At 37.0% G+C, this 25,380-nt stretch overlaps 3 protein-coding genes across 3 annotated transcripts in view; 1 reads left to right on the forward strand and 2 right to left on the reverse strand.

Moving 5' to 3' along the window:
* Window positions 1-2,753, reverse strand: part of LOC105621957 (DNA-directed RNA polymerase I subunit RPA43) — a 4,172-nt gene extending 1,419 nt beyond the window's left edge. Inside the window, 3 exon segments of the mRNA XM_012203392.1 lie at window positions 26-574; window positions 1,378-1,520; window positions 2,563-2,753. Coding sequence (XP_012058782.1) covers window positions 26-574; window positions 1,378-1,520; window positions 2,563-2,753 — 883 coding nt within the window.
* Window positions 2,754-22,586: 19,833 nt separating this feature from the next.
* LOC105621958 lies at window positions 22,587-23,081 on the reverse strand. The gene has a single exon (XM_012203393.1). The coding sequence runs from the start codon at window positions 23,079-23,081 to the stop codon at window positions 22,587-22,589; it is 495 nt and encodes a 164-aa protein (XP_012058783.1).
* A 2,013-nt stretch (window positions 23,082-25,094) lies between these two features.
* The window catches only part of LOC105621960 (phosducin-like protein), a 4,222-nt gene continuing 3,936 nt past the window's right edge, over window positions 25,095-25,380 (forward strand). The window contains exon 1 of the mRNA XM_012203394.1: window positions 25,095-25,301. Coding sequence (XP_012058784.1) covers window positions 25,095-25,301 — 207 coding nt within the window. The remainder of the gene's footprint in view (window positions 25,302-25,380) is intronic.

Below are 25,380 nucleotides of genomic sequence, written 5' to 3' on the forward strand. Positions count from 1 at the left end.
CTTCTCTTTCTCAGAAATACAATCATTTCCAATATTCCATCAATCTTCATAGAGTTATTTGTATTTTCAGTTGCACTGTCTACATCAATGTTTAATAAAATACATTGCTGTTTCTTTTCAGATTTAATAATTGGAGAAGTATTGCTTCCTACGTTCAATTCTGATTCATTTTCAATTTTACAAACTATTTCTGAATTCTGTTCTTGAAATTTGTGTTTTTTCCGGTGTTTTTTCTGTTTTTTCTTCTCTTTCTCAGAAATGCCATCATTTTCCAATATTCCATCAATGTCAATCTTCATGGAGTTATTTGTACTTTCAATTGGACTGTCCACATCAATATTAATTATGCTTTCTGACAACCTACAACCTTGCGAATAATCGGATTTCAAACTGGCGCAGATGAAAGGAGGTTTGCTCTTATGATGTAGTTGAGTGACGCAACATCTTACTTCCTGACTAATCTTCACTGACTCACCTAACCATTGCTCTGTATTATCTGGTTTTGGAATAGATACGGTATATATTTTGTGTACCAGTATTACAATATAATCCAAACTCTTCTTATTCACTATACCTGCAACATAATATTATCATATCTACATATAGTTATCATATCTACATATATACAGGCTATTTTAAATAATATACACTATGATTTCTCAAAAACAATGATAGATACAGTAAGACTGTTTTCTAAAGTATTAATCTGAATAGTAGAAATTTCAAGATTTAAAAGGCTTTTTTAAACATCTCGCTACAATAATTTTTCTGAGTTATTGCTATTTGAAAATATTCAAAATTTGTGCAAAAATTTAGTGGCCCGTTTTTTTGCGTGTGAATGTGTGTGTGCGCGCGCGCGCGTGTGTGTGAGTGTGTATGTACAGGGTGTTTGGAAAATAATGATAAATCTTTTGCATGGAGGCAGAATGTACTAAACTGCGAAGTCCTCTTCCAACTTTGCAATTTTTACAATAGTTAATAAGATATTATATTTGCTAAATATCGCCAAAAATTAATCTTCAATAATGTTTGACTCAAACTATCAATTTTACAGAAAAACTAGAAGAGACAAAAATTGTTTATTTTCTTCTCATAGAATTCTAAGAATTTTTTTAGAATTTTTTCAGAATTGTTTAATATCATATTTTCTCATATTAATAAAAATGAGAAAATGCAATACTAAAAAGTTGATAAAAAATCTGAAAAAATTCGTATAATTTTATGAGAAGAAAACAATTTTCGTTTTTTATAGTTTTCTATAAAGTAATAGCACTTAGCCAATTAAAAATATGTTATGCTAGGATTTCACAAATTAATGATAATTAATTTTCTTTAAGAAATCAATTCAGTACATAACAATTAGCAAAAATAATTTACCTTTCAGAAAAAATCCAGTCTTTGGACGGAACAAATAGAAATCTGCTTCAATGTTGACATGAATAAAGGGAGAATCATAAAACAATTCTCCTAAATTGCTAAGCAATTTAGGATTTTTAAAAGCCAGTACAAACCCTTTCAATCTAAAATATAAAATTACTTTAGTAAAGTAATTTAGTAAAGTAATATTAAATTAAGAAGACTTCAGCCATCTCAAATTTTGATAAAAATACACTCAATCGATGCGTTTTCACGTAAAAACAAAGATTTGGCAAGAAAAAAAACATTATTCTACTCTGTGAACCGAGATATTAATTCGTTAAAGTCAATGACTATTCAAGTTAGGAAATCCATCACAGCAGTGGTACATTGCTTTAAAAACACAAATTCACTGTTTTAAAAATATAAATTCACTGTTTTAAAAACACAAATTCATTGCTTTAGCAGAAAATTTGTTTTTAATGCAAAGGATTCATGTTTTTAAAACAGTGAACCACTGCTGACAAATTTCCTAATCTGAATAACCATTGATTTTAATGATTAACATCTTAGTTCAGGGCAAAATGACGCTTTTTTCTTGTCAAACTTTATTTTTATGCATTGATTGAGTATATTCTTTTGAAAATTTGAAGTGGGGTTTTCTTAACATTCACTCAAATTATAATAATAAACTAATAATGAGACATTTAAATTTTAGAAAAATATATTTAGTATTACTAAATATATTTATATTATTAATTATATCTGGTAATACTCAAGTACTCAAGAATTCTGCTCGCCAATTTTGAAATGAATGATGAAATTAGGCTTATTCAACGTTTTTTTCACATGAAACGAAAGAATCTGGCAAAAAAAAGCATTGCTCTGCTCTGTGAGTCGAGATATTAAGCGTTAAAGTTGATAACTTTATTGAAGTTAGGAAATCTGTCAGAGACAAAATGGGTCTATAATTGTACTGTCCCACATGAATTTCGATTTTCCATGCGAAGTGATTCTCACACACCTCCCCCTCCCCCCTCCCCCTACTCTTTCCTAACAGAACTTCAATAATTGTATTGTTGTTGAGCTTAGAAAATCTATCATGTAGACAACGGGGTATAGATTAGGCTTGAATGGATATTTTACTACACACACACACACACACACACACACAATTATATATATAAAGCATAGATGAATGCGTACTCTCTGTCGTAAGTATTCAACAACGATCTTAAAATCTGATTTAGACCTCGTTGAATATTGTTCAAGTGATATGGATGTAATGCAACGTGCTTGATGGTCCTCACAAAGTGCACATGAGAATCCTCGTCTTCTAGAAGACCTCTGAGTTCTAGAGTGGTCCACGTCACTTCACGATTTTTCTGATGTTTCATCTTGCGTCAAAAACACAGTTGATATTAAATATTATTCAATTAATTCTTCAGACCTTCCTCATCTTCGAACTTCTAAAATATGGTTCATTCAACGTGTTTTTGCACGAAATAACCAAAACGATCGAATTTGACAAGAAAGAAACTGCTCTACCTTGCAGCCGAGGTCGAGACTAGAGACTAGTTATGCGAGATTCTGATTCGATTATTCGAGAAATGATTCTTTTTCCGCAATTTGGACGGAATCCATAGGCTAGCGTTCCATGAACAGAAATTTACAGAGAACGAAACAGAGAGACCAATCACATTCATAGAAAAGAAAGCAGAGTCATATAGCGTTTTCGGCCTGAGTTGCACTGAAGGTCGATTCTGTATCTTCAAGATGAAAATTATAAAAGCGAGCAAATTTAGGTATTGACCAATATAATAATCAGTATTCTAGTAAATTCGCTCACTTTTATAATTTTCACTTCATTTCAAGATACAGAATCGATCCCCAGAATCGATCCCCGAGGTTAAAATAATGATGTTTCGTGCTCTCCTATTGGTAGAGCGTGTAACGTCAACCAATAGCGAAGCATTTTCTAACCCAAGTGCAAATCCGGTCAGGCCGAAAACGCTAAAGGACAATAAAGGGAACAAAGAACAGAGAATATCAATCTATCAGAATTTCAACCTGTTAGAAATCATGTGGAATACATAGTTTCCCTTTAGATTGAAATTCTTATTCTCTGTTCTGTGTTCCCTATTCTTTTTATTGTGCGGAGCCTCTTAGCGTAAAGTACATACAATATGGATACTGAGCGTCGAAACCTTTGATGAGTTCCAGAAAACTACAAAACTCGCCGCCATGTGAGTTGGAAAGGCGTTTATAAATTTGAGTTTTTATAACAGTGTTCGCAAAAATTTGCATATTCCAACGAGAGACTCCATCACTCGAGCCCTTACGTGACGCTTTGATCAGGATCTCTATACCAGAAATATACTAGGAGCGCATCTTCCATTAAATTATTATTAAAATATGTTTTTTATTAAATAATTTATTTCTATTAACATAAAATCTTCTATTGTTAATTTATTCATTGTTTTTTAGTGATGTATTTATATCTTAATGTAATTTTCTTAATGTAATACATTACATAATTATGATAATGTACATTTCGACAATAACTTTCCATATCATCCGCGAGGCTTTAAACTGGATCAGAATGTAAGAACCAATCAACTACAGTCGAGCATTCCCCTGTTGTTCGATTGTAACAGGGGCTACTCGACCATAGTTGGTTGGTTCTTACATTCTGATTCGGTTTAAATCCTCGGTGGAAACTAGACCATTGTTGAAGTTGTAAGTTCATAAATTATCATTGACAAGATAGCAAACAAATTGAATATTTCTGATTTATTTATGCTGCATAATTTGGGTGTAGTTTGGAAAAATTTAGGATAAGTATTAAACATTTCGGTAATAGTATTTTTCTTGTTATTAACAAATTTTATCATGCGTCAAATTAGTAGACAGCGATTTTATTTTATGAATGGAATCGATTAGAAATCATTTGAGGAAGATGTTTCATTGTTATTTTCATTTGGGAAAAGCCGTTATTTTGTAATTCAATATATTTATATATATTGCGAAAACGAATAATGCCCAAGTGTAGTGAGTGTAGTAGGTATAGTACAATAAATGTAGTAAACCAAAAATTAATCAATTGGCCTGGGTTGGTCTATGTGTAGAAGAAATCAACTTAATCATAAACTTAATTATGTTCAATTAAATTTCTTCACATTCAACTGATGTAATTGGTCAATTTCTTAGAGTGCCGTCCCGTAAGCGGAAATTTCAGCGGAACGGAATAGCGCGACCAATCACAACTCTGTAGTCATTAGTCGTTAATCTGCTTTTTTCTGCGTTTTTGATTGGTTTCGCTTTTCCGTTCCGCTATAAATTTCTGTTCATGGGACAGCACCGAGTATCAAATGGTAATATGATAAAATCATTTGTTTGTCTTTACTGGAAAATAAAACAATAAAGAATAAACATTTTCTCCTTCTTAAAATGTATTTAAATAATAATATTTATAAATAAAGAAAATAACATGTACTATTATAACAAATCTTTTTCTTTATTTTATATTTTTATATCAAAAGTTTACTTCGAAATCTGAATATTCCAATATTTTGCGTTTGCGAACTTCACATGGATGATACAATAAATGTAGAAAGCCTTAAGCCATAAACAAGTGACCAATCACAATTAAATGTAAAGAAACTTAATCGAGCATAATTAAGTTCATGATTAAGTGATTGATTTCTTATTATACATAACATTCAGGCTAATTAATTAATTTTTGACGATTTTGAGTTTTTACTACATTCATTATACTACACCCATTACACCCGCGCATTGTTCGTTTTCGCAATATGTGTAAATTTATTGAATTACAAAATAGCGACTTTTACCAAATGAAAATAACAATGAAGAGGTCTTCCCCAAATGATTTTTAATTGATTCCATTCACAAAACACATTAAATAAAATCGCTATCTACTAACTTGACTTAAGATTTCTAAGCGCATCTTCCGCCAAATTATTATTGAAATATGTTTTTTATTAAATAATTTATTTCCATTAACATAAAAATTTCTATTGTTAATTTATTCATTATTCCTTAATGATATATGATATACTTATATCTTAACGTAGTTTTCTAATATATTACATAATTATGATAACGTACATTTCGCGAGAGATTCACAAAATCTTTCCACATTACCCGTGAAGTACTATTGTAAGATCCGTTTTTTTTTTTAATGTGGTTTCCCCAATAGACCTATTCCACAAAAAGAATCGAAAAGAAGAATAAAAATTGTATATTGTATAATACGATATATAATTTTGCTTTCTTGCTAAGCCATTCGAGTATATTTGAATTTTTTTTGTGAAATAAGTCTACTGGGGAAATCACATTAAAAAAAACGCATCTTATAATAATAATAGTATCTCACGGGTGGAAATTAGAGGGAAATTAATTAATGGAAATTATCAGTGTTACTAAGGACCACTTTCAAGCTCCGATTAACTTAACGGACTTAACTAAAGTAACTTTGCAGAATTCCAATTGAAGCTGGGAATCGATTCTGTATCTTCAAAGGTGAAAATTATAAAAGCGAGCAAATTTACTAGATGTTGACCAATGAAATAATCAGTATTCTAGTAAATTCACTCACTTTTATAATTTTCACCTCATTTCAAGATATAGAATCGATCCCCTGATGTTGGAGAAAAAATGTGAACTGAAGAGTTAAACATATTTCACTAATTATAATTAATTATAATTTTACTACATTGAACACAAAAATAAGTTATTAACAAACAGCTATCAGAGAGAAACCTTGCTACATAAGTTAGTATTACAAATTTATATTTATAACTCTTCTCTCTTTTTTCTCCGACTTTTTTCAGCTTCAGTTGGAATCCTACAAATAAGTTACTAGGCTTGTTAAGTTAATCGAAGCTTGGGCCCTAATCCATACAAATTAAAATCATGTTGCCTGGAAGTTTTTGTTAATGCCAACATTTTCCAGTCTAATTTTTCAGAAAATATCATGTAACCTTCTATAATAGTCATAAGCGTAATTGATTGTAATTTTAAGAATTGACCAATCAAGTCAAATATGAGGAGAATACTTTATAATTGGTCAATTTTTACAATTACACTTGTAACTATTGTAGAACAAGTTTTAAGCCCGATTTACGAATTGCGTAAACACAGTTACAGTCGAACGACAGGGGAATGCGACTATAATTGATTGATTCATACATTTTGATCTGGTTTAAAACCCCTAGTGGAAACTAGACCGAAGTTGTAGTTGTAAAAATTAACCAATCACACTTGAATATGAGGAGAATATCCGATTGTGATTGATGAATTGTTACAACTGCGACCACTTACAATTACATTTACGCATAGATCAAACTTTACTCTATCCGAAGCTATGTTCCAAAACTTCATCTGCGAGAATAGTTTTATTCTATATGTTATAGTATACGTTTCGTGTACTATATATTTCAAGTAAAATTTTCTTCGGAGAGAAAGTTTTAGAACGTAATCCAAAACGAATCTTAACCGTGCACATTGGCTGCAGAATGTTTAAGTGGAGAACATAGACTCTTACATAACGCATAACACACAAGGCAAGAAATTGAACCAATCAGAGTTCTTTATTTCATGGAAAGAAAGAAAAATGAAGGACTTACGTTTTTTTATACATTACGTGTTATGCGTTATACAAGAGTTTGTGCTTTATTTTGTAATCCTGCTTTATTTTGTAACTGTTGGAAGTTTTCTTCGCGCTTTTCCCCTGATTGAGTTATGCTTTTAGATCAAGAGGAATGGACTTATTATCTCAGCAGAGAATCAAAACGATTGCAAAACTGTTGTGTTCTGTTCCAATTGAATCAGTGCTACTTTTGTGCACGTTGTGTTCAGGATATCAATCATGAAACTTTTTTCCTAGGATGAAAAGTAAAAAATTTCTCCATTAATTCTAATAGTTAAAATTTTTCACTTTCCAGGAATAATTAGACTTTCTAGGGATAAAGTTTCATGATTGATACCAAGATATGTTAAACAATTGGAAAGCACCCAAAGATTCCACCATGATGGTAAACTGTAGATTTTCAGCGCTAACTGAATTTTGAAACACAGCTAAACAAGAAGAAGAAAGATTATACATTGGAGATTGAAATTGAAATTAAGATTGAAATTAAAATTGATGTCCGACTAACGAGAACAGAGCAGGCTGAGATTGAGATTGCAGATTAAAATATAGGACTCCGTTTATTTTTCCAATCTTCAATCTCAACCAGTAAGCTTCCAGTATTTAAGTCACTTTGGTGACTAACCTCACCAATGTATTATGTATGTACAAAATAATAAGTTATAAAGGGTTATAAGAAGTACAAACACAGCACAATTAAAACATGTGAGTGCAATTAAATGTGTATTCAATAATTTTTGTTATGTGTGATTCTAGTTATCCGATATTCTTACTAATCTCAATCTTAATTGCTGTTGGATATAATTCATAATGTGATCGAGCAATCTTCAATTTTAATCTCAATCTTAATCTTAAATCAATTTAATCTTATTTCAATTTTCAATGTATAGTCTGATCATGGCTTAAGAAGATCAAACTCGAGATCTGAAATTGAGCTGGAAACATGGTGTCGGAAAATCCATGGAAAATTTGGCAGATGTGATTTTAGTACCATCGCGCCTTGGGAAAAGTATTGATTGTCTCGTACACACAAGTCACACCAGAGAGAAACCTCTCTGGTCATACGTATGTGACCTGTGACCATGTGACAATCAATACTTCTAAGGAATTCCGCAATAAAAGGAACAGGAAACAGAGAATAGAGAATAAGAATTTCAACCTATCAGAAACTGTGTATTCCACAATACATAATTTTTGATAGGTTGAATCATGTATTGCACCTGTCAGTTGACGCATTGACGCTCAAAATCAGATAAGGGTAAGATTAAATTATCATAAATGACGTCGATATTTTGACGCGCGCGAATGAAAAAGGTTTCACGTTATATTTTTGTAATTCGCATGAAAAAATAGGTTATATTCACAGTATTGATTTGTTGCAATTTTCAAAAAAATGTGTTCATCATTAATAAAATATTACTAGTGGATGGTAGAATGTACAAACATTATAAAATGAAGAAATTTTATTCAATATATAATTCTAACGTTAAAATAAAAAGTTTTATAAAATCAATATTTTTAATTGAATGAACTCTTATCACATTGTGGATAAAAATATCTTGAATTACTATCTACAAGAATATTTGGATACTCTGTTACGCAGTTGTGATTAACTATCTCAGCCTCATTTACGATAGTTTCGCCAACTCCACAAGTATTATTCCACAAGTTTTACTAAAACTCTGAAATGAAATTTCTTTCTTGAATACGTTTATTGTATATTGAAGATGTATAAATAATTTTACTGTAATATTTAATTGACTAATTTACTAAGTAATACATCTAATGAATCTATTTCACTTCTTTTTAAAAAATAGTTTTTTTTTTAAAATAGCGACGCTTAGAAGTTGGAAAATCTGAACTTCTGAGCGTCAAAACACTGAAACTAACATGACGTCACAAAATTGTCTTGACATTTATCAATTGACGCTCATGAAAAGCATCTTTAGATGTACTACACATTTATACATATGTGTGACTTGTAACAACGTGACAGTCAACAACTCATACTTCTAACTTTTCTCACAAGGCACGATGATTAAAATCACATCTGCCGGATTTTCCATGGATTTTCCTATACCGTGTTTCAAGTTTTTTTTTTCGTGACGAACTTGAATTTGTTTTTCTTATTACTCCGTGAAGAAATTCCACGAATATTGCAACATTACTTCTCTCATACTTTATTCATATTTATAAACAATACGTAAAGCTCTTCTTTAAATTTGGATTCTTTGTATGTGCATCTGGTGTGTCAATGAATTTCTAAACCATTGAAAAATAAAGACGTTCTTTTTGTTTTATTTTTAAAACATAAATATACCTATTAGATGTACAACTTTGCTTCCGCCGTTTTTTTCCGAAATTCGAGGCTTTATTGTAAAAAACTGGTTATACATTTATGATTCAAAGTATTGTCCATCGCTGGCCACTACTTTCTCCCATCTTTCGGGTAGCGTCGAAAAAACTGGTCATCTTTTGAGACTATCCACGAATCGATCCAATTTTTTACTTCTTCATAAGACCGGAAGTGCTGGTCAGCCAAGCCGTGTGCCATTGATCGAAACAAATGATAGTCAGAGGGAGCAACGTCTGGAGAATACGGCGGGTGGAGTAGGACTTCCCATTTCAATGTTTCCAAGTATGTCTTGATCACTTTCGTAACATGGGGTCGAGCATTGTCATGCTGCAAAATCACTTTATCGTGTCTCTCGTTGTATTGCGGCCGTTTGTCTTTCAATGTTCAGCTCAAACGCATCAATTGCGTTCGATATCGATCGCCTGTGATTGTTTCAGTCGGTTTTAACAGTTCATAATACACTACGCCGAGTTGGTCCCACCAAATACAGAGCATGACTTTGGAGCCGTGAATATTCGGTTTGGCCGTCGACGTGGAAGCATGGCCGGGAACTCCCCATGATTTTATGCGCTTGGGATTATCGTAATGAATCCATTTTTCGTCCCCAGTCACAATGTGATGCAGAAATCCCTTCCGTCTTTGCCTTTCAAGCAGCTGTTCACAAGCAAACAAACGCCGTTCAACATCTGTCGACTTCAATTCGTACGGTACCCAATTTCCTTGCTTCTGAATCATTCCCATGGCTTTGAGGCGTTTTGAAATGGCTTGTTGAATCACTCCTAATGATCGTGCCAATTCTTTTCGATTTTGACACTAGTCTTGCTCAAGTAATGCCTCCAATTCTGCATCTTCGAAAACCTTCTCTCTTCCACCGCTATGTCGGTCTTCGACGTCAAAATCACCGTTTTTGAAGCGTTGAAATCACTCACGACACGTTCTTTCACTAATAGCGGCCTCACCATAAGTATTTGAGAGCATTCGATGAGCCTCAGCCGCAGATTTCTACATATTGAAGCAAAAAATTAAAACCTCCCGCAAATGACGAGAATTTGGCTCGTAAACTGATATTTTCAATCAAGAATAACTTTATGATGTAGACACAAATCGACTAATATTTCTATGGGATTATGTTGACAGATGCCCAAGTTTATTGTATGACGTCTATGATCTATTTATTTCGACCACCACTTATCGCTAAAGCCATCTATAGGAAAACGGCGGAAGTAAAGTTGTACACCTAATATAATAAAAGATTTATTATTGATACATAGAAGAAAAGAATTTGAGAAGAGTTCTTTCCATAGAACTCATAAGAGTTAATAAAATTCTTTAAAATAATTTATTGATTATTAATTTATATTTTTAAAAATGCATTTCTTGAATTAAATATTAAGTTAAAAAATCCATCTGATTATATTTTCAATCACAAAACATTTACAAATCTGGTGAAGGTCTAATGGAGAGTGAGATCCAAAATCGATGAAATTATGTTTGACGCGTTTTTGCATAAAACGAAAGAATTTGCCAGAAATAAGCGTCATTCTGCCCCACGAACCGAAATATTAAGCATTAAAGTTGATTATTAAAATTAGAAAATCTGTCACAGCCCTACAATAGCATTTTCTACATGCATTTCGATCTTATGCACATGCGTTTCGTTACTTTTCGGTCCAACAGGCACGAAAATTTAAAATGTATGAAATTTAAAATGGGTTAGAAATATTTCAAGCGGACACTGTCTAGACAACTTTTAGGCGGTTATGTTCCAAATAGGAGGGTAGGATATGTTATTTTTTTTGTTCGGAGGGGCGAACTCAAGCGCTACTGTCCACACATAATTCCGTGGCGCATTGGATATGCATGTGGATTCGCTATGGGACTTTTCTTGCGTAAGTCGTTTGTATAGCGCTTTTTCGCTCTAGGCTGGCGCTTTGGCTGGCGCGAGTTTGTGTTCATTTTTGTGTTCTTCTCTATCGTGTCTTTCCGTAAATCACGTTCTCACGGTCTCATGTCGGGGGCATCGGCATGTTGGGACGGGGAGGGGGGGGGGAAGTAGAAGCCGCCGTTACATCTATAATATCACGTAATGGCTCTTCTCCCTCTCCAATGGAATCGAATTTTCTGCCTTCTCCTTCTTCCTCATCATCTTCCAATTTCGATCCTGGTGCGCATTTGACAGATGCTTCTTCGGACAAGAATATGAACCGAATGCTCACTAATTTGATGGCAAAAGCCGCTAGCAGTAATGGCAGTGGCGCCTCCCCTACCTTTGTCGTCAACGACAGCCATTAATTCGCCGCTTTCTATGAACATTGATGCTGAGAGATCTAGTCGCAAGTGCTGAGGTAACAAGTGAAGAGGTGAGATCGAAGGTCTTAGCCGTCGATCCGCCTCACTCTAAGAATAATTTTTCGAACAATGCATCTGAATCCCACTTGGGATTCAGGTGCATCGGCGCCCGCCAAAACGAGAAATACTTCGATTAATAAATACTCTAAAAATGATATTCCCCCTATGTATACTCGGACAAGTCTACGCCGATGCATTTTTGTCTGTACTTTCTCATGTTGTTTCTGAGTCTATCAAGAGTGATATTCTTCTCATTAAGAGGTTTGGCCATATCCTTTACCATCGGTAAAGCCATAATAGATATCAAGACTTCTGATGCAGCTAATCGTTTGATTTCTTATCCTCTTGAAGGTCATAAGAATTTCTTATCCGCTTGAAGGTCATAAGAATGACCTTCAAGCTTTCATTCTATCCTTTAAAATCTTCCGCATCAGAATTATCAAGGGAATTGATCTATCTCGATGAACTGTCTCAGAGAAAATCTAACCTCAACAGTCAAAATACTTGATATACAACGCTTAAACAGACACATGACAATCAACGGCAAGACCACGCGCCCTCGCGAACAGTCTGTATAAAATTCGCAGGACAATCACTCTCGAAGGAGTTTATTTAATACTTTATACAAGGTCGACGCATATATTCCAAAAATCCAGGATTTGTTATATTATAGAATTGGCCATATCGATCGCGACTGTAAAAGCAACAAATCTAGATGTCTCTTCTGTAGACTCACTAGACAAGAAGATCACTCTTGCTCAACTGATCAGACGCATGCCAAATCAATGCCATATCAATTGCGAAGGGGATCATCTCGCAATCTCGCACACATGCTCTATCATTATTAAGCATAAGACTCGGCCTGGCCGTGCTGGAAAATATTCCTCTTGTGGAAGCTAGAAAAATAGTTGCTTCCAACAGTTTCCTCCCCTCGCCTTCTCACAACACGCTTCTTGATTTTAAAAATTTTCCTTACTTCCAAAGTACTTCATACTTATGCTTCTTCTTTTTTTGTGCCAAAATCCTACAGCTCTCCTTATACACTCTAGCCTTCCCTCTATGGCACTAGTTTCATATAATAATTTCCAACATCTTGTCCATGACGACTCAAAGGATTCTTTCTCTTCTAACCTTCCTATAAGCTATGCCAAGAAGGTGTCACCGCCTCAGAGACATGATCAACCGACTGTTTCGAGCCTCCCCTCAGGGAAATTATCCATCCGTAAAATAGAGTCTGTTGCAGGAAAATACATAAATTTCTTCCTGCATCATTTCTTTGGATCATTCAACTTAACAAACAAATCAGAATACTCTCAGGATCATAGATCTTCTGCTTGCATTCAATGACCGTAATGATACTAAATGCGATGCGAAGCATTATTACTCACTCAAAGGAGCAAGCGATAAAAAGCCTCCATGTCCACTATCCTTAGAGAAATCGACTTCAAATATAAATATTATCATTCAGAAGATTATAAGCTTCGATGAGAACTGTGAATCTCTGATTAACATTCTTGTTATTATTAGCATAATTTCCCCCATTATTTCTCTACTACAAAAAATCTTCTAAATTCTATCCATTTGGTTATTATTCCGAATCTCTCACTGACTTATAAGTAATCTACATTCCTCCTCTCTTAGTAATGCTGATCTACTAGCAAGATATAGTAATCACCTTCACCTGCAATAAGCATTCACAATCTATTAGAATCCTACAATGGAATTGCTGCGGCATTCGTGGCAAACTTCTTTAATTACAACATATCAGTCGATATGTTTAACGTTTTCTACTTGCAAGATACCCTGCTTTATCCAATCACACCTTTTTGACTTTCGTCTTTTAAAGTTATTAGAAAGGATTCAGAGAGCTCTGGCTAGAGAGAAATCTGTATCCTGTTAAGGAATAACATCATATTCAGTCATTTGGATCTTTCGAATTTACATTCTTTGGTAAAAGTACAAAGTACAGCAATCAATCTCAATGATGAGCAACTAACCGTTATTAACATCTACCATCATCCGAACCAACATACATCTCAAGAATAGTTCAAACTTTCTCAAACTCTTAACAAGTACAAGAAGTACACGCTCATAGGATTTTAATGCGCATTATACCTCTTGGGGATGTTCCAAATCCGATCATCCCGGCAGGGTCGGACTTCTAAGCATGGTAGATGTAAATAGAACCTGCATTATGAATGATGGTAATCTTACGCTCTTTCCCGCCAAGGACAAACAAATCTGTAATTGACATCACCATTACTTCTGCTGATTTGGCATCACTATGTAAAATCATTACTGAATCGGACACCTTTGGCAGTGATCATTTCCCTATTAACATAACCATTGGCGGCTCCTCTTGTTCGACATGTCTTTCTATATAAATTAATCCTTGATACGAACAAAGCTAACAAATTACATCATTATTTATTATCTACTTCCGAGGAATTTTTTAGCAAGGTCCCTATGGACTCTACTGAGGCATATGAATATTTTGCAGAATCATTTACGAAGTCTTACGAGATTGCTCTTCCCAGAAAAGCAACGACTTCCCAGATCATTCCCAGCTCCCAGTGACAGAATCCTCCTTGATAGACGGAAGAATGCTCCAATGCCAGTTTAAGTCGCAAAAATGCCGCAAAAATCTATCAGCAGTGCCCATTTATTATCGAGAATTTTCTTTCATTCAAGAAAGCGAGAGCGTCATGCATTAGGACTTTATATAAGATCAAGAAGAGGCAATGGAAGAAATTTGTGGAATCATTTGATTGTAAGATTTCTATCAGTGACATATGGTTTAGTTAAAGCCTTCAAAAGATATAATCTATCAGAACCTTCTAGTGTAATTTCAGATGACGACAGGCAGAATAATTTTCTAGAAAAAGCCAAGGATAAAATCTATCCTCTTTTCTATCCTACGAATAATAGTAAAAGCTTGTCATCAATGATTGCAGAAGACATTCACCATCGGAGAGTTTTCAAAGATCTGGATTGTCTCTTTTCAATCAATGAGTTCAACATCGCTTTATCACAATCTAGAAAAAATTCTTCTCCGAGTCTAGATCAAATCAGTTATGCTATGCTTTTTGCTTTACTGACTAAATACAAAGAACTTTTTCTGAACTTATTCAACCGCTTTTTAGAGAAGACAAATAATTTTGGTTTCCGTCCATCCTTCATCTCACTTCTATTATGTGCCTTCAAAATCTTTGAGAAGATTGTCTATTTAAGGCTGCAATGGCTGGTGGAAACGCAGGCAATCTTACCACAAGAATAAATGGGCTTTAAACCTAACAGGTTGTGCACAGACAACTTGGTTATTCTCACAAACAACATCCATACAAGTTTTCTGGCTCATGAAGTCGCAGTAGCTTTCTTGGACATAACTGGCGCTTTTGACAATGTGCTCCCTGAAGTGGTCCTTTGAGACTCAAAAAATTGGAGTTCCCACAAGACTTCGCAAATTCATAAAAAACATTATCACTCATAGAAATGTACACTTTGTTGAGAAGGGTCTCAGCGAGGCTTATTCTGTATATAAGGGAACTCTTTAAGATTCGATGCTCAGCCCGCTATTTTTCAACATTAGTGTTCGCGAGATGAATCTTTAACTACACCCTGGAACTAACTTGCAATATGCGGACGTGATCTATTCTTCTTCGAGACAAGTCGGAGAAGCTATTGCTAACCTTTAATTTTCACTTAACATGATTTATTTGTACCTTTCGAATAAAGGGCTGGAGTCACTAACCAAATCCAATTGGATTTTATTTTCTAACAGAAAGCGTTCCCTTAAAGAAGATTTTACCTTCAAAATCTTTATCAACAATCACTTAGTGGAAAGAATCCTTAACGTAAGATGGGCGTTATTTTGGATTGCAGACTCAAGAAGATCATTTCAAGCAGATCATCAAAAAAAAAAAATCACTGATTAACGTCCTATCATCTTTAGCAGCGGTTGGGTTCCCACCCTCAGCTCTTACTCACCATCTATAGAGCTTTTTAGAAGATCCATCGAATATGGCTGTCAGTTTTTTGTTCTTCAGAATAAAAAATCGCTTCTCTCCTATAGCTAGAAAGACTCCAATACAAAGCGATTAGAATCGCCCTAAATTACAGTCCACACCCATCAACGTCTTTCTATTTGAAGCCAAGGAATTCTCGCTTCAGCTTCGCTTTATTATTATGTCCGAAAGATACGTGTTGAAATCTATGTCTAGGAATAATAATCCAATCATCCGCAGCTTCAGCTCCATGGAAAGGACAGCTTTGTCGCGAGGAGAGATCAAATGCTATTTCAGAATCGCCATCCTTCAAATATTACATCCTTAATAAATATGCTTGTAATAACACCTTTTCACTCCACCTTTCACCTTGCATTTGAAACTTCCTATTCCGATTTTATTCTCCGACTAGATTATAAGCAAATTATTTCAGACAACAAGAAGAAAGCTGATTGTGCTGTTAAACAGGAATTCTTAGACAACTCCATTGATCTTCGTGACTCAGCTATTACTTTCTACACAGACGGTTCCAAAAAAATGGAAGAGCAGGGGTACATAGGGTCTGCAATTTACTCTCTGAAGTTCGGAGTCAGTTTCCGATATATATTGACTTCAGAAGCTACCATGGCTTTACAGCGGAGGCCTGGGCGATCCTCCAATCACTTATTTTAATTCAGGACATTGGTTACTCCAAGGCAGTAATTTTTTCTGACTCCTGAGCGTCCTGAAATCTATTGGTTCGAATAGACTTATTAATTCTATTTATACCATACACTGGATCAAGCGTCTCCTCGCTATCTCTTATAATAGGGGATCCCGATTTATCGTAATATTTCAGGCAATGAAATAATGAATAAGGCAGGTCAAGAAGACCGCCTTAAAAGGGAAAAGAGACAACTTTAAACTCCCTACTTCTGACCTGATTCTGAAAACCAATAAAATGTCAGTTGCTCGTTTCGAAGACGCTTCAAAAACTACAGGACAACATTACACCTCGTTTTATGCTAACTCCTCTAATGTGATATGGTATCAAAAAAAGTCACTCAACTGCCAGGAGACTCTCTTAACTAACAGACTTCGCCAACTATTACAACTTAAATTTCAGCTTGCATAGAAAAAACATGGATTCCCTTTGTACGTGCGGTAACCCTAAACAGGATGCCAACCATATAATTTTTTATTGCGGTATCTTTATATCGCGGTAGGTTCGCCTCCCTTAGTAAATTTATTAAGAAAACTTTTTCTCGCTACCCTAATGATATTTTCTCTATGTTTATAGACTCTCAGGTTAAAATTTGCAGACTTCTTCTCTTCTTTTTCAAATCTTTGCAACTATTGATCTGAGTTCCCCTTTTTGCTTTCCCTTTCTCCTTCTCCCTCTTTCCTTCTTGGCGTCCGAATGTGGTCGGTCAGGAGTAGAGAGATCCTATATATGGGAGAAACGACATCAGTCGCGATTTCTGATTGGTGTTATCCCCCACCTAATTAAAGCAACCTTATTGTGCTCGCAGTGAAGAGTTGTCACATGTTTCTTTTCTACAGCTGAACTGATATATACACATATCTAAAATAGGTATGTAAAATAGGTATCTTTGTATATTTACGAAATACTTCCTGACAAAATAGAAACATAATTATGTTAAAAAAATACATAACGTTATTGCAATAATACATTCAATAAAATTATAAAACTAATAGTATACAATATGCCGTTTATCTTTTTGTGTCACATTTTTAATTGCTATATTATTTAATTGCTATATTATTCAAGAAGAAAATACAAAAACATTAATACTTACTTAACCTCATCCTGATGGAGTTCATGATTTTTACAATGAAGTAAATAGTTTCATAGGAACTGGTCAGCTGATCAATTGGAGCGGATTAAATATGGCGATGCTGAATATGTACTAAAGGTAGTAATAGGGAATGAATGTCGCTTCTCTCATATATAGGACTTTAGCCGGGAGCGATGTGGTTTCGCTTGACTCGGTTCGCCCTAGGTAGTGCGTGGGTCCCATGGTGGTTTTTTACCGGACAGAGAGGGGGGGGGGGGAGAGATTGACGCTCTTTCTAATTCTAATTCTTTCCATCTCTACGGTTTGACTCCTGTGGAAGGTTGGAGGTGTCTGGGAAGCGACTGGCCAAATTTACCTCATCAACGAGGACCAGGGCCATTAATTACAAAAGATTGTCCACACATCCTACTGTCCACATGAGTTATGATTTATTTAGGATAGAAAAATTATTAAATACGTATACTTATTTTGTTAACTTTTTTTGCTTCTTAGCTACCTGTTGGCGATCTGCGTGCACAATGAATTTGTGATGACACAGCCATGCGATCACCGTCCAAGCGTTTCCCGCGGTATAATTGCTTCGAGGGCACTTGGTCGAAAAAAATAAGATTTTCCCTGCTTTCCAAATTTTATTCAAACAGACCTCAAATGCGGGCGAACGTGTTTTACAGTAGATGCGGAAAGGATTTCAACGGTAGCGCAGTAATACTTGTTCACCACGAGACGAGACACGTGTTGTTGACGAGACAGAGCGGCCATAAGCTGAGTGTTTTAGATCGATTACGCGCGACGCATGCGTCGCTTAACAATCGATATCTCGTGGATTGATCGATTTATCGATGTGATTAGACGATATAACTGGTCGCCGTAAAGGGGGTACCGAACATGCCGCTCGCTTTGAAAGGGTTGACTTTCAATGTGACATACAAGTATGAGTTCGTTAGCGTAACAAAAAAGGCGAATTGCTCTGATGCGATTTAATATCGTATTTAGTTATTGCACTGAAAATCAACAAGGGTTAACATCTAAGTATGCAAATTGAAAAACAATATAATAAGTCATTCTTATTTTAAGAGAAGCTTGCGTGAGATATAATTAGAAGGTAACAGTTAAAGACACTTAAATGACACTAAATGTTTGATAATGCATGGATTAGGCTTCAATTGGTAATATTGTTTAGACAGTGGTCTTATGTAGGAACTCTTGGCAATCTTCACGGTTGTGGTGCACGCAATGTCGTCCGAGATTGGGATGAACCTCCTGGATCCGCCCCATTGAAGTGGGACTAGGTTCTGCCTTATGAGCACAAGTTGATTAATTAACAACTGAGTCCCTTGTTAGCCATCCATTTGATTCGGTCTTTTAGAGAGTGAAGATATTCATTACTCCACCTGCGCCAAAAATGTTGCCAGATTTGCTCTACGCATTGCTATCGCAGCAGTCTATTTTCGTTGACGTCGCTCAAGTCAACACAAGGAAGACCATTTAAAGTCGTGCCAACCAAGAAATGTCTCGGACTTAGGTACGCTAGATCGTAAGAGTCGGCGCTTAACGGTAAGAGGGGACGCGAATTGAGGATAGCCTCTATTTCACAGAAGGTCGTTTGCATTTCCTCAAAGATCAAATGAGCCTTGCCCACGATCCGAATCATGTGATATTTGGCAGATTTTACGGCTGCCTTCCATAAACCTCCAAAATGGGGTGCATTAGGCGGGATGAAGCTTCATGAAATTTCCAATTCGCACAGAAAATCTTTAATCTTGGACTGTTGATCATTATATATGTCGTATTCTTGACTTTATCTATGAGCGCCACGAAGATGGTCCGAATACATGTGCGCGGGTCTACCGCTACGCGAAATGAATCGCTTAAAAGCGGCAATAAAGGCTTCGGACGTAAGGTCACTTACTAATTCTAGGTGGATCGACTTCGTGGCGAAGCACACAAAAAGCGAAACGTACGCTTTGTAACTCCGCACGTTTCGACGATTTCCCTCACGTAATAAGAGCGGCATAGTCTACATCGCAGCGAGAAAAAGGTCTAGAGACGTTAACTCGGCTGACCGGTAATGAGCCCATTAAGGCCTCTGATTGATTAGCCCTAAAATAAGTTATACATTTTTGTATCATTCCACGTACGGTGGATCGCAATGATAGCGACCAAAAGCGCTGGCGCACGAAAGCTATCGTGACTTGCAAACCCGCGTATAAGTTTCGTGTGTGTTCACGCTCTATAATACGCTGAGTTAATATGTGTTTGCGTGGCAGGAGAATTAGATGGCACGCATTGAACGCGAGATTTGAATTTTTCAACCTCTCACCAACTCGCATTTGTCTTTCATTTAAGAACGGAGACAGCGATAAGATATCACTAGAAGCGTTTACAATTTCGCTCTTGATAGTGCTTGATATTCGCAATAGAATGCTCGCTGTTGCATCGTTCTGCAAATACAATTTAAAGCGGTAAATATTTCAACGGGGGATATGAAAGTAGATACTGCGTGTCTCCCAGTGTGTCTTGGATAATCTTAAACAATACACTATGATGCGATATTTTTTTAAATTGGAATACTTATTTTATTAGCAAGTCGTCGATGATGCAAGGATGAGAAGTGGAAGCGGCTACGCAGATTTTCCTTTGTTCGGGAAGATCATTGTTTAAACACGTGAAGACACTGGGCGGCCAGAGTTTTTCATCCCATTTTAGAAATTCGGGGCCACCTCTTAGCATTGATCAAGTCACAGGGATTTAGCCCTCGCGACAATGTATCGGCAGGGTTGTCGGAGTATACTACATGACGCCAGCATTTGATATTTGTTAGGCGCTGAATTTCACCCACTCTATTTGCCACAAAACTGATCATCATCGCGAGGGAGAAATTATCCAGTTTAATGCAATCGTTGAATCCGATCATAGAAGTCAGGTATTAGAGAGTTCCAAGAACTCTCTAACCATGTTGATTAAGCATGCCAATAGTAAGGCGGCCGATAGCTCTAATCGCGGTAACGAGACAGTCTTGAGTGGCGTGACGCGAGACTTTGAGCACAGTAACTTGGAATGATGGTCGTTGAGACCGAGCTTGGTGCGAAGGTATATGCAGGCTCCGAACGCGCGTTGGCTGGCGTCGCAAAATCCGTGCATTTCCACGATTGGTTGATGGACATTGAGTTTAACGCATCGAGGAATTCTTAATTAATTCAAATCACTCATCTGTTCTGAAAGGATCCAATGAGTGTGAATGTCCTGAGGAACGGACTCGTCTCAATGGATGGCCAATTGCCACAAATCTTGCAAGATGAATTTTGCCATCACAATGATTGGATTCAGAAGGCCCAGAAGATCGAACAATTTAGCGACTTCGAAAAGTCGTTTTGATACAACATGAGCTTCTATATCAAGCTTGCAGAGAAATTGGAACATATCCTGGCACTGATTTCACTGTATATCCAGAATACATGAATCCGCAAAATTATCTCTGATATTGGCATGATTATCTATTTCCAATAGTTCAGGGTAGTTCGAGGCCCATTTGCTTAACTCGAATGCTCCTAATTTTAATAGCTGAATGGTTTCATCGCGAATTAGTTTTAATTCGTCGTCCGGTGAGCATGTCATCGACATAAAAATCCCGAAGAACACATGCTGAACCGCGAGTGAATTGATGAGCGTGCTGCTCAGTCAAATGCTTAAAGCACCTAGTGGCCAGAAATGACGCGGAAGCTATACCGTAAGTGACGATAGTGAATTCGTACGTATCGACATTAGCAGAGAAATCATCGCGCCAGAGAGTTCTCTGCAGGCGCGTCTGGAACGGATGCACTAAAATCTGCCGATACATTTTTATGATGTCAGTGATGATGACATAAATGAAAAAATGGAAGCGCATTAAAATTGAGATCAAATCTTGTTGAACAGTCGGTCCCATTAGAAGCGCATCATTTAACGATACGCCGGAACTGCGGCAAGATGCATCGAATACAATATGGATTTTCGATGTTTACTCGACCGTTTTGAAGACGCAATGATGGGGAAGATAAAACGATTTTGTTTCTTCCGCAGTGGGCTCTAGGCGTCACATATGTCCCAGCGATAAATATTCGTCGAGAAACGCCGCGTATTGAATTTTAAGCGTAGGGTCGTGCTTGAAACGTCTCTCGATGCCCCTCAATCGCTTGAGAGCAGACTTACGCGAATCGCCAATTATTTAACATTTGCTCTCTGACTGGAAGCTTGACTGTATATCTACTCTGAGAATTTTGAGACACGTTGTCTAAAAAGTGACGCTCGCAAATATTTTCCTCCATTGTGTAATTGTCTGGTTGAGCAGAAATGTCGTCCATTTGCCAGGCACGATTGACATGTTCGTATAATTCCGCATTAGTTACGGACGCGTGAACCTTTGAAGCGGTCGATATGGTGCTACTCAAACGACCACCAAAATCCAGCCCAGTGTTTTTTGGAGAGTTGGGTGCTTGTCTGAAGACTTGACTTGACCAATGCATATCAGATTCCAAAACAACTCTGCTCCGATCAAAAGATCAATATCCGACGATATGTGAAATTGCGGATCAGCTAAACAAATGTTGCGCGGAAACTTAAATTTGTCCCGCTCCGAAGAAACCGCCGGAATTTTATTAGTAACCTGATCAGTAACGTTGCATTCGATAGCCGCGATGTACGAGTCGCGATTGTAATTTGATTCTAACCACGTGATTGGACGAGGTTACCGTGCCGGAAATCGAGACATTTAATGGACGCGTTTCTAAACTGAGAACTTTCACAAATTTCTTGGATACGAAGTTCGCTTGCGGTCCGCAACCCAACAAAGCTCGACACGCCTTGCGCGAGCCGTCACCGTCGCAAATGAGCACAACCGCAGTCGAAAGCATGACTTGTTCGTTATTAAATGATCCTGAAGCATGAGTCGCTAGGACGGAGGGGGGAGGAGTTGCCTTAGATGCAACTTCCTTATCGTATTATTAATCGATGGGGTTCGCGGCTAAGGGCATATGAAGCAGCGTATTGTGCTTTGTCTGACAAACCTTGCATTAACTAGAAATGCATTTACTTAATGCATGAGAAGAGAAGTGCAAGCAATTGACGCAAAGTTTGCGACTGTGAATTTCCTCGACCCTTTGTGATACTGGAAGTGCCACGAAGGTTTTGCAATAATAAATGACGTGATCTCCTTGACAGAAGTGGCATTTAGATTTAACGGTAGCCGCGCACGACGATGACCACTTAACATTTGGCTGCGATTTTGCCTCGACCTTCTTTGCAGAAGTGCTAGCCCTTGTGATAGCCTCAAGTACCTGATATCGATGAGCGATAAAATTTAACAGCTGTTTAAGCGACGACAACTCGTTGCTCCTTAAGAAAGTTTCCCACTCGCGTAATGTGAGCGAGTCAAGTTTAGAGGTTAGAATGAGGACGAGAAGATCATCCCAATGCGTCGTGGGACGCTTCAATGCCTGAAGGGCGTGCAAATGTTTCTCAGCGCCGTCAGAGATTCTTCTGAGATCGATTGTATTTTCCTTTGTCATAGTTGGCAAATCCATTATAATCTTGATGTGAGTTTGAACAATCACGCGCTTGTTGTCATATCGCTCTCTGAGAATTGACCACCCGACATCGTAATTAGCGTCCGACAATTCTAATGAATTGATACAGCGTTTGTATCGCCGGTGAGTGACGCTCGTAGATACTGAAATCTTTGCGTATTTGAGAGTGAGGTGTTGGAATGGATAACCAGTTGAATGTATTGAAAAACGGGAACTATTCATCATATTTGCCGGAAAATGTTGGTAAATTTAACTTAGGCAACCGAATGTGCTACGATCTGAGCGAACATTTGAAGATGGAGAAATTTAGACGTTTGCATCGGCGAAGAGGAAATGAGCTCACGGATCTTAGCAGATAACGCATAGAAACCGTCTCGATCGCAGCTTTCGGACTCATCTAATGATTCTAGACGCAATTGTACCTCGTTATATTCCGCCCAATAGTGCTCGAGTTTCGCCTTCCACTCTTCGAAATGAACCACTATTGACGGGCTAATGGCGGCGAGTGACTCTATATAAATTCTGATAAGCGTACATGATGCCTTTATGGTCGCGCGTTGTCGCTTAAGTATCGCCGCTTCTGATTGGTCGATCATCTTGAATGCAAATACGAACGCGTGTACGCAACGGACGCGGAGAAGGGAACTTGGTTGGCAACGGAGCAATGGTCTTCCTTACCTTGTTAAGCACGCAATTAATCCTAGAAGAGAATGCGATAGATACCTTCCAATGGAATGGAAACGTTCCTCTCGCAAATGTTGCGCCGTTGAGGAACTTCCGTTGCAAGTCATCTGCATTGGGCTTTGTTTTTCGCCGTCGACAGGATTTCGCTCGCAAAACATTGATTTTGCGTCAGGATGACGTAATATGAGCCGGGCTGCGTCTCTGATGCTTAACGGGCCTTGCGGCTGCTTTATTGAATTGTGTGCTGTCGTTTATACTGATTGCTGCTACTGCGACGCTTGTCTCGTCTCGATGAGATACTCTTGTCTGACTGCCAAATTGCTGCTCGCCTTCACTGAGGCCAAATACTTGACAGAATCCGGCTTGAAGGACCAAAGAAATGTGGCGATCTTGCTGCGTGCACGATGAATTTGTGATGGCACGCGATCCCATGCGATCACCGTCCAAGCGTTTCCCGCGATATAATTGCTTCGAGGGCACTTGATCGAGAAAAATGAGATTTTCCCTGCTTTCCAAATTTTATTCAAACAAACTTCAAATGCGAGCGAACATGTTTTATAATAGATGCGGAAAGGATTTCAACGATAGAGCGGTAATATTTGTTTACCACGAGGCGAGACACGTGCTGTCGACGAGATAGAGTGGCCATAATAAGCTGAGTGTTTTAGATCGATTACGCGCGACACATGCGTCGCTTAACAATCGACATCTCATAGATTGATCGATTCTTTATCGATGTAATTAGACGATATGACTGGATGCCGTAAACAATAGAGGTACCGAACATTACCCATGTGAACAGTAAGGTATATAGACAGTAGCGCTTGGGTTCGGGGGTCAGGAGGGACATAGCCGCCCCGAACAAAAAAAAAACATCCTATCCGTTTGGAATCTAATCGCCTAGAAGTTGCAACCTAGATAATGTTCGTTTAAAACCTTTCCAACCCATTTTAAATTTCGTGCCTGTTGGAAAAGTAACGAAACGCATGCGCATGAGATCAAAGATGCAAAAATGCATGTAGAAGGTGATTGTAGGACTGTGACAGATTTTCTAACCTCAATAGTCATCAATTTTAAGGCATAATATCTTGATTCGCGAGGCAGAACGCTTCTTTCTGACAGATTCTTTTATTTTATGCAAAAACGCGTCGAATGAATATAATTTCATCGATTTTTGAGGTGATCACCCTCCATTAGATCTTTACCGCAAATCTTAATTTTGAGCGGTATTCAAAAATAGTCAAAAGTCCAAATAAGTTTCTGTTACATATTTAATCTATTATTTTGTACAAAGTTTAAAATTCCAACATCATGTCAACATTGGAGGATAAAATTTTGGGAGAAAAATTACACTACTACTGCAGCAGTTCTAGCGAAGATGACGGAAATGATTCTGGAGATTCCGATAAAGAATGTGATGATGTCAAATATACTGACAATACTGCACAATATGATGCACCTTCATATTCGGAATGGGATGGAACTTCTAGTAACACAGGACCTAAAGGTGTTATAAAGGTATAATTGGACACACATACACACACACACACACACACACACACACACACACACACACACACACACACACATTAATAAA

This window comes from Atta cephalotes (assembly GCF_000143395.1).
Source record: "Atta cephalotes unplaced genomic scaffold scaffold00038, whole genome shotgun sequence".
Lineage (NCBI taxonomy): Eukaryota > Metazoa > Arthropoda > Insecta > Hymenoptera > Formicidae > Atta > Atta cephalotes.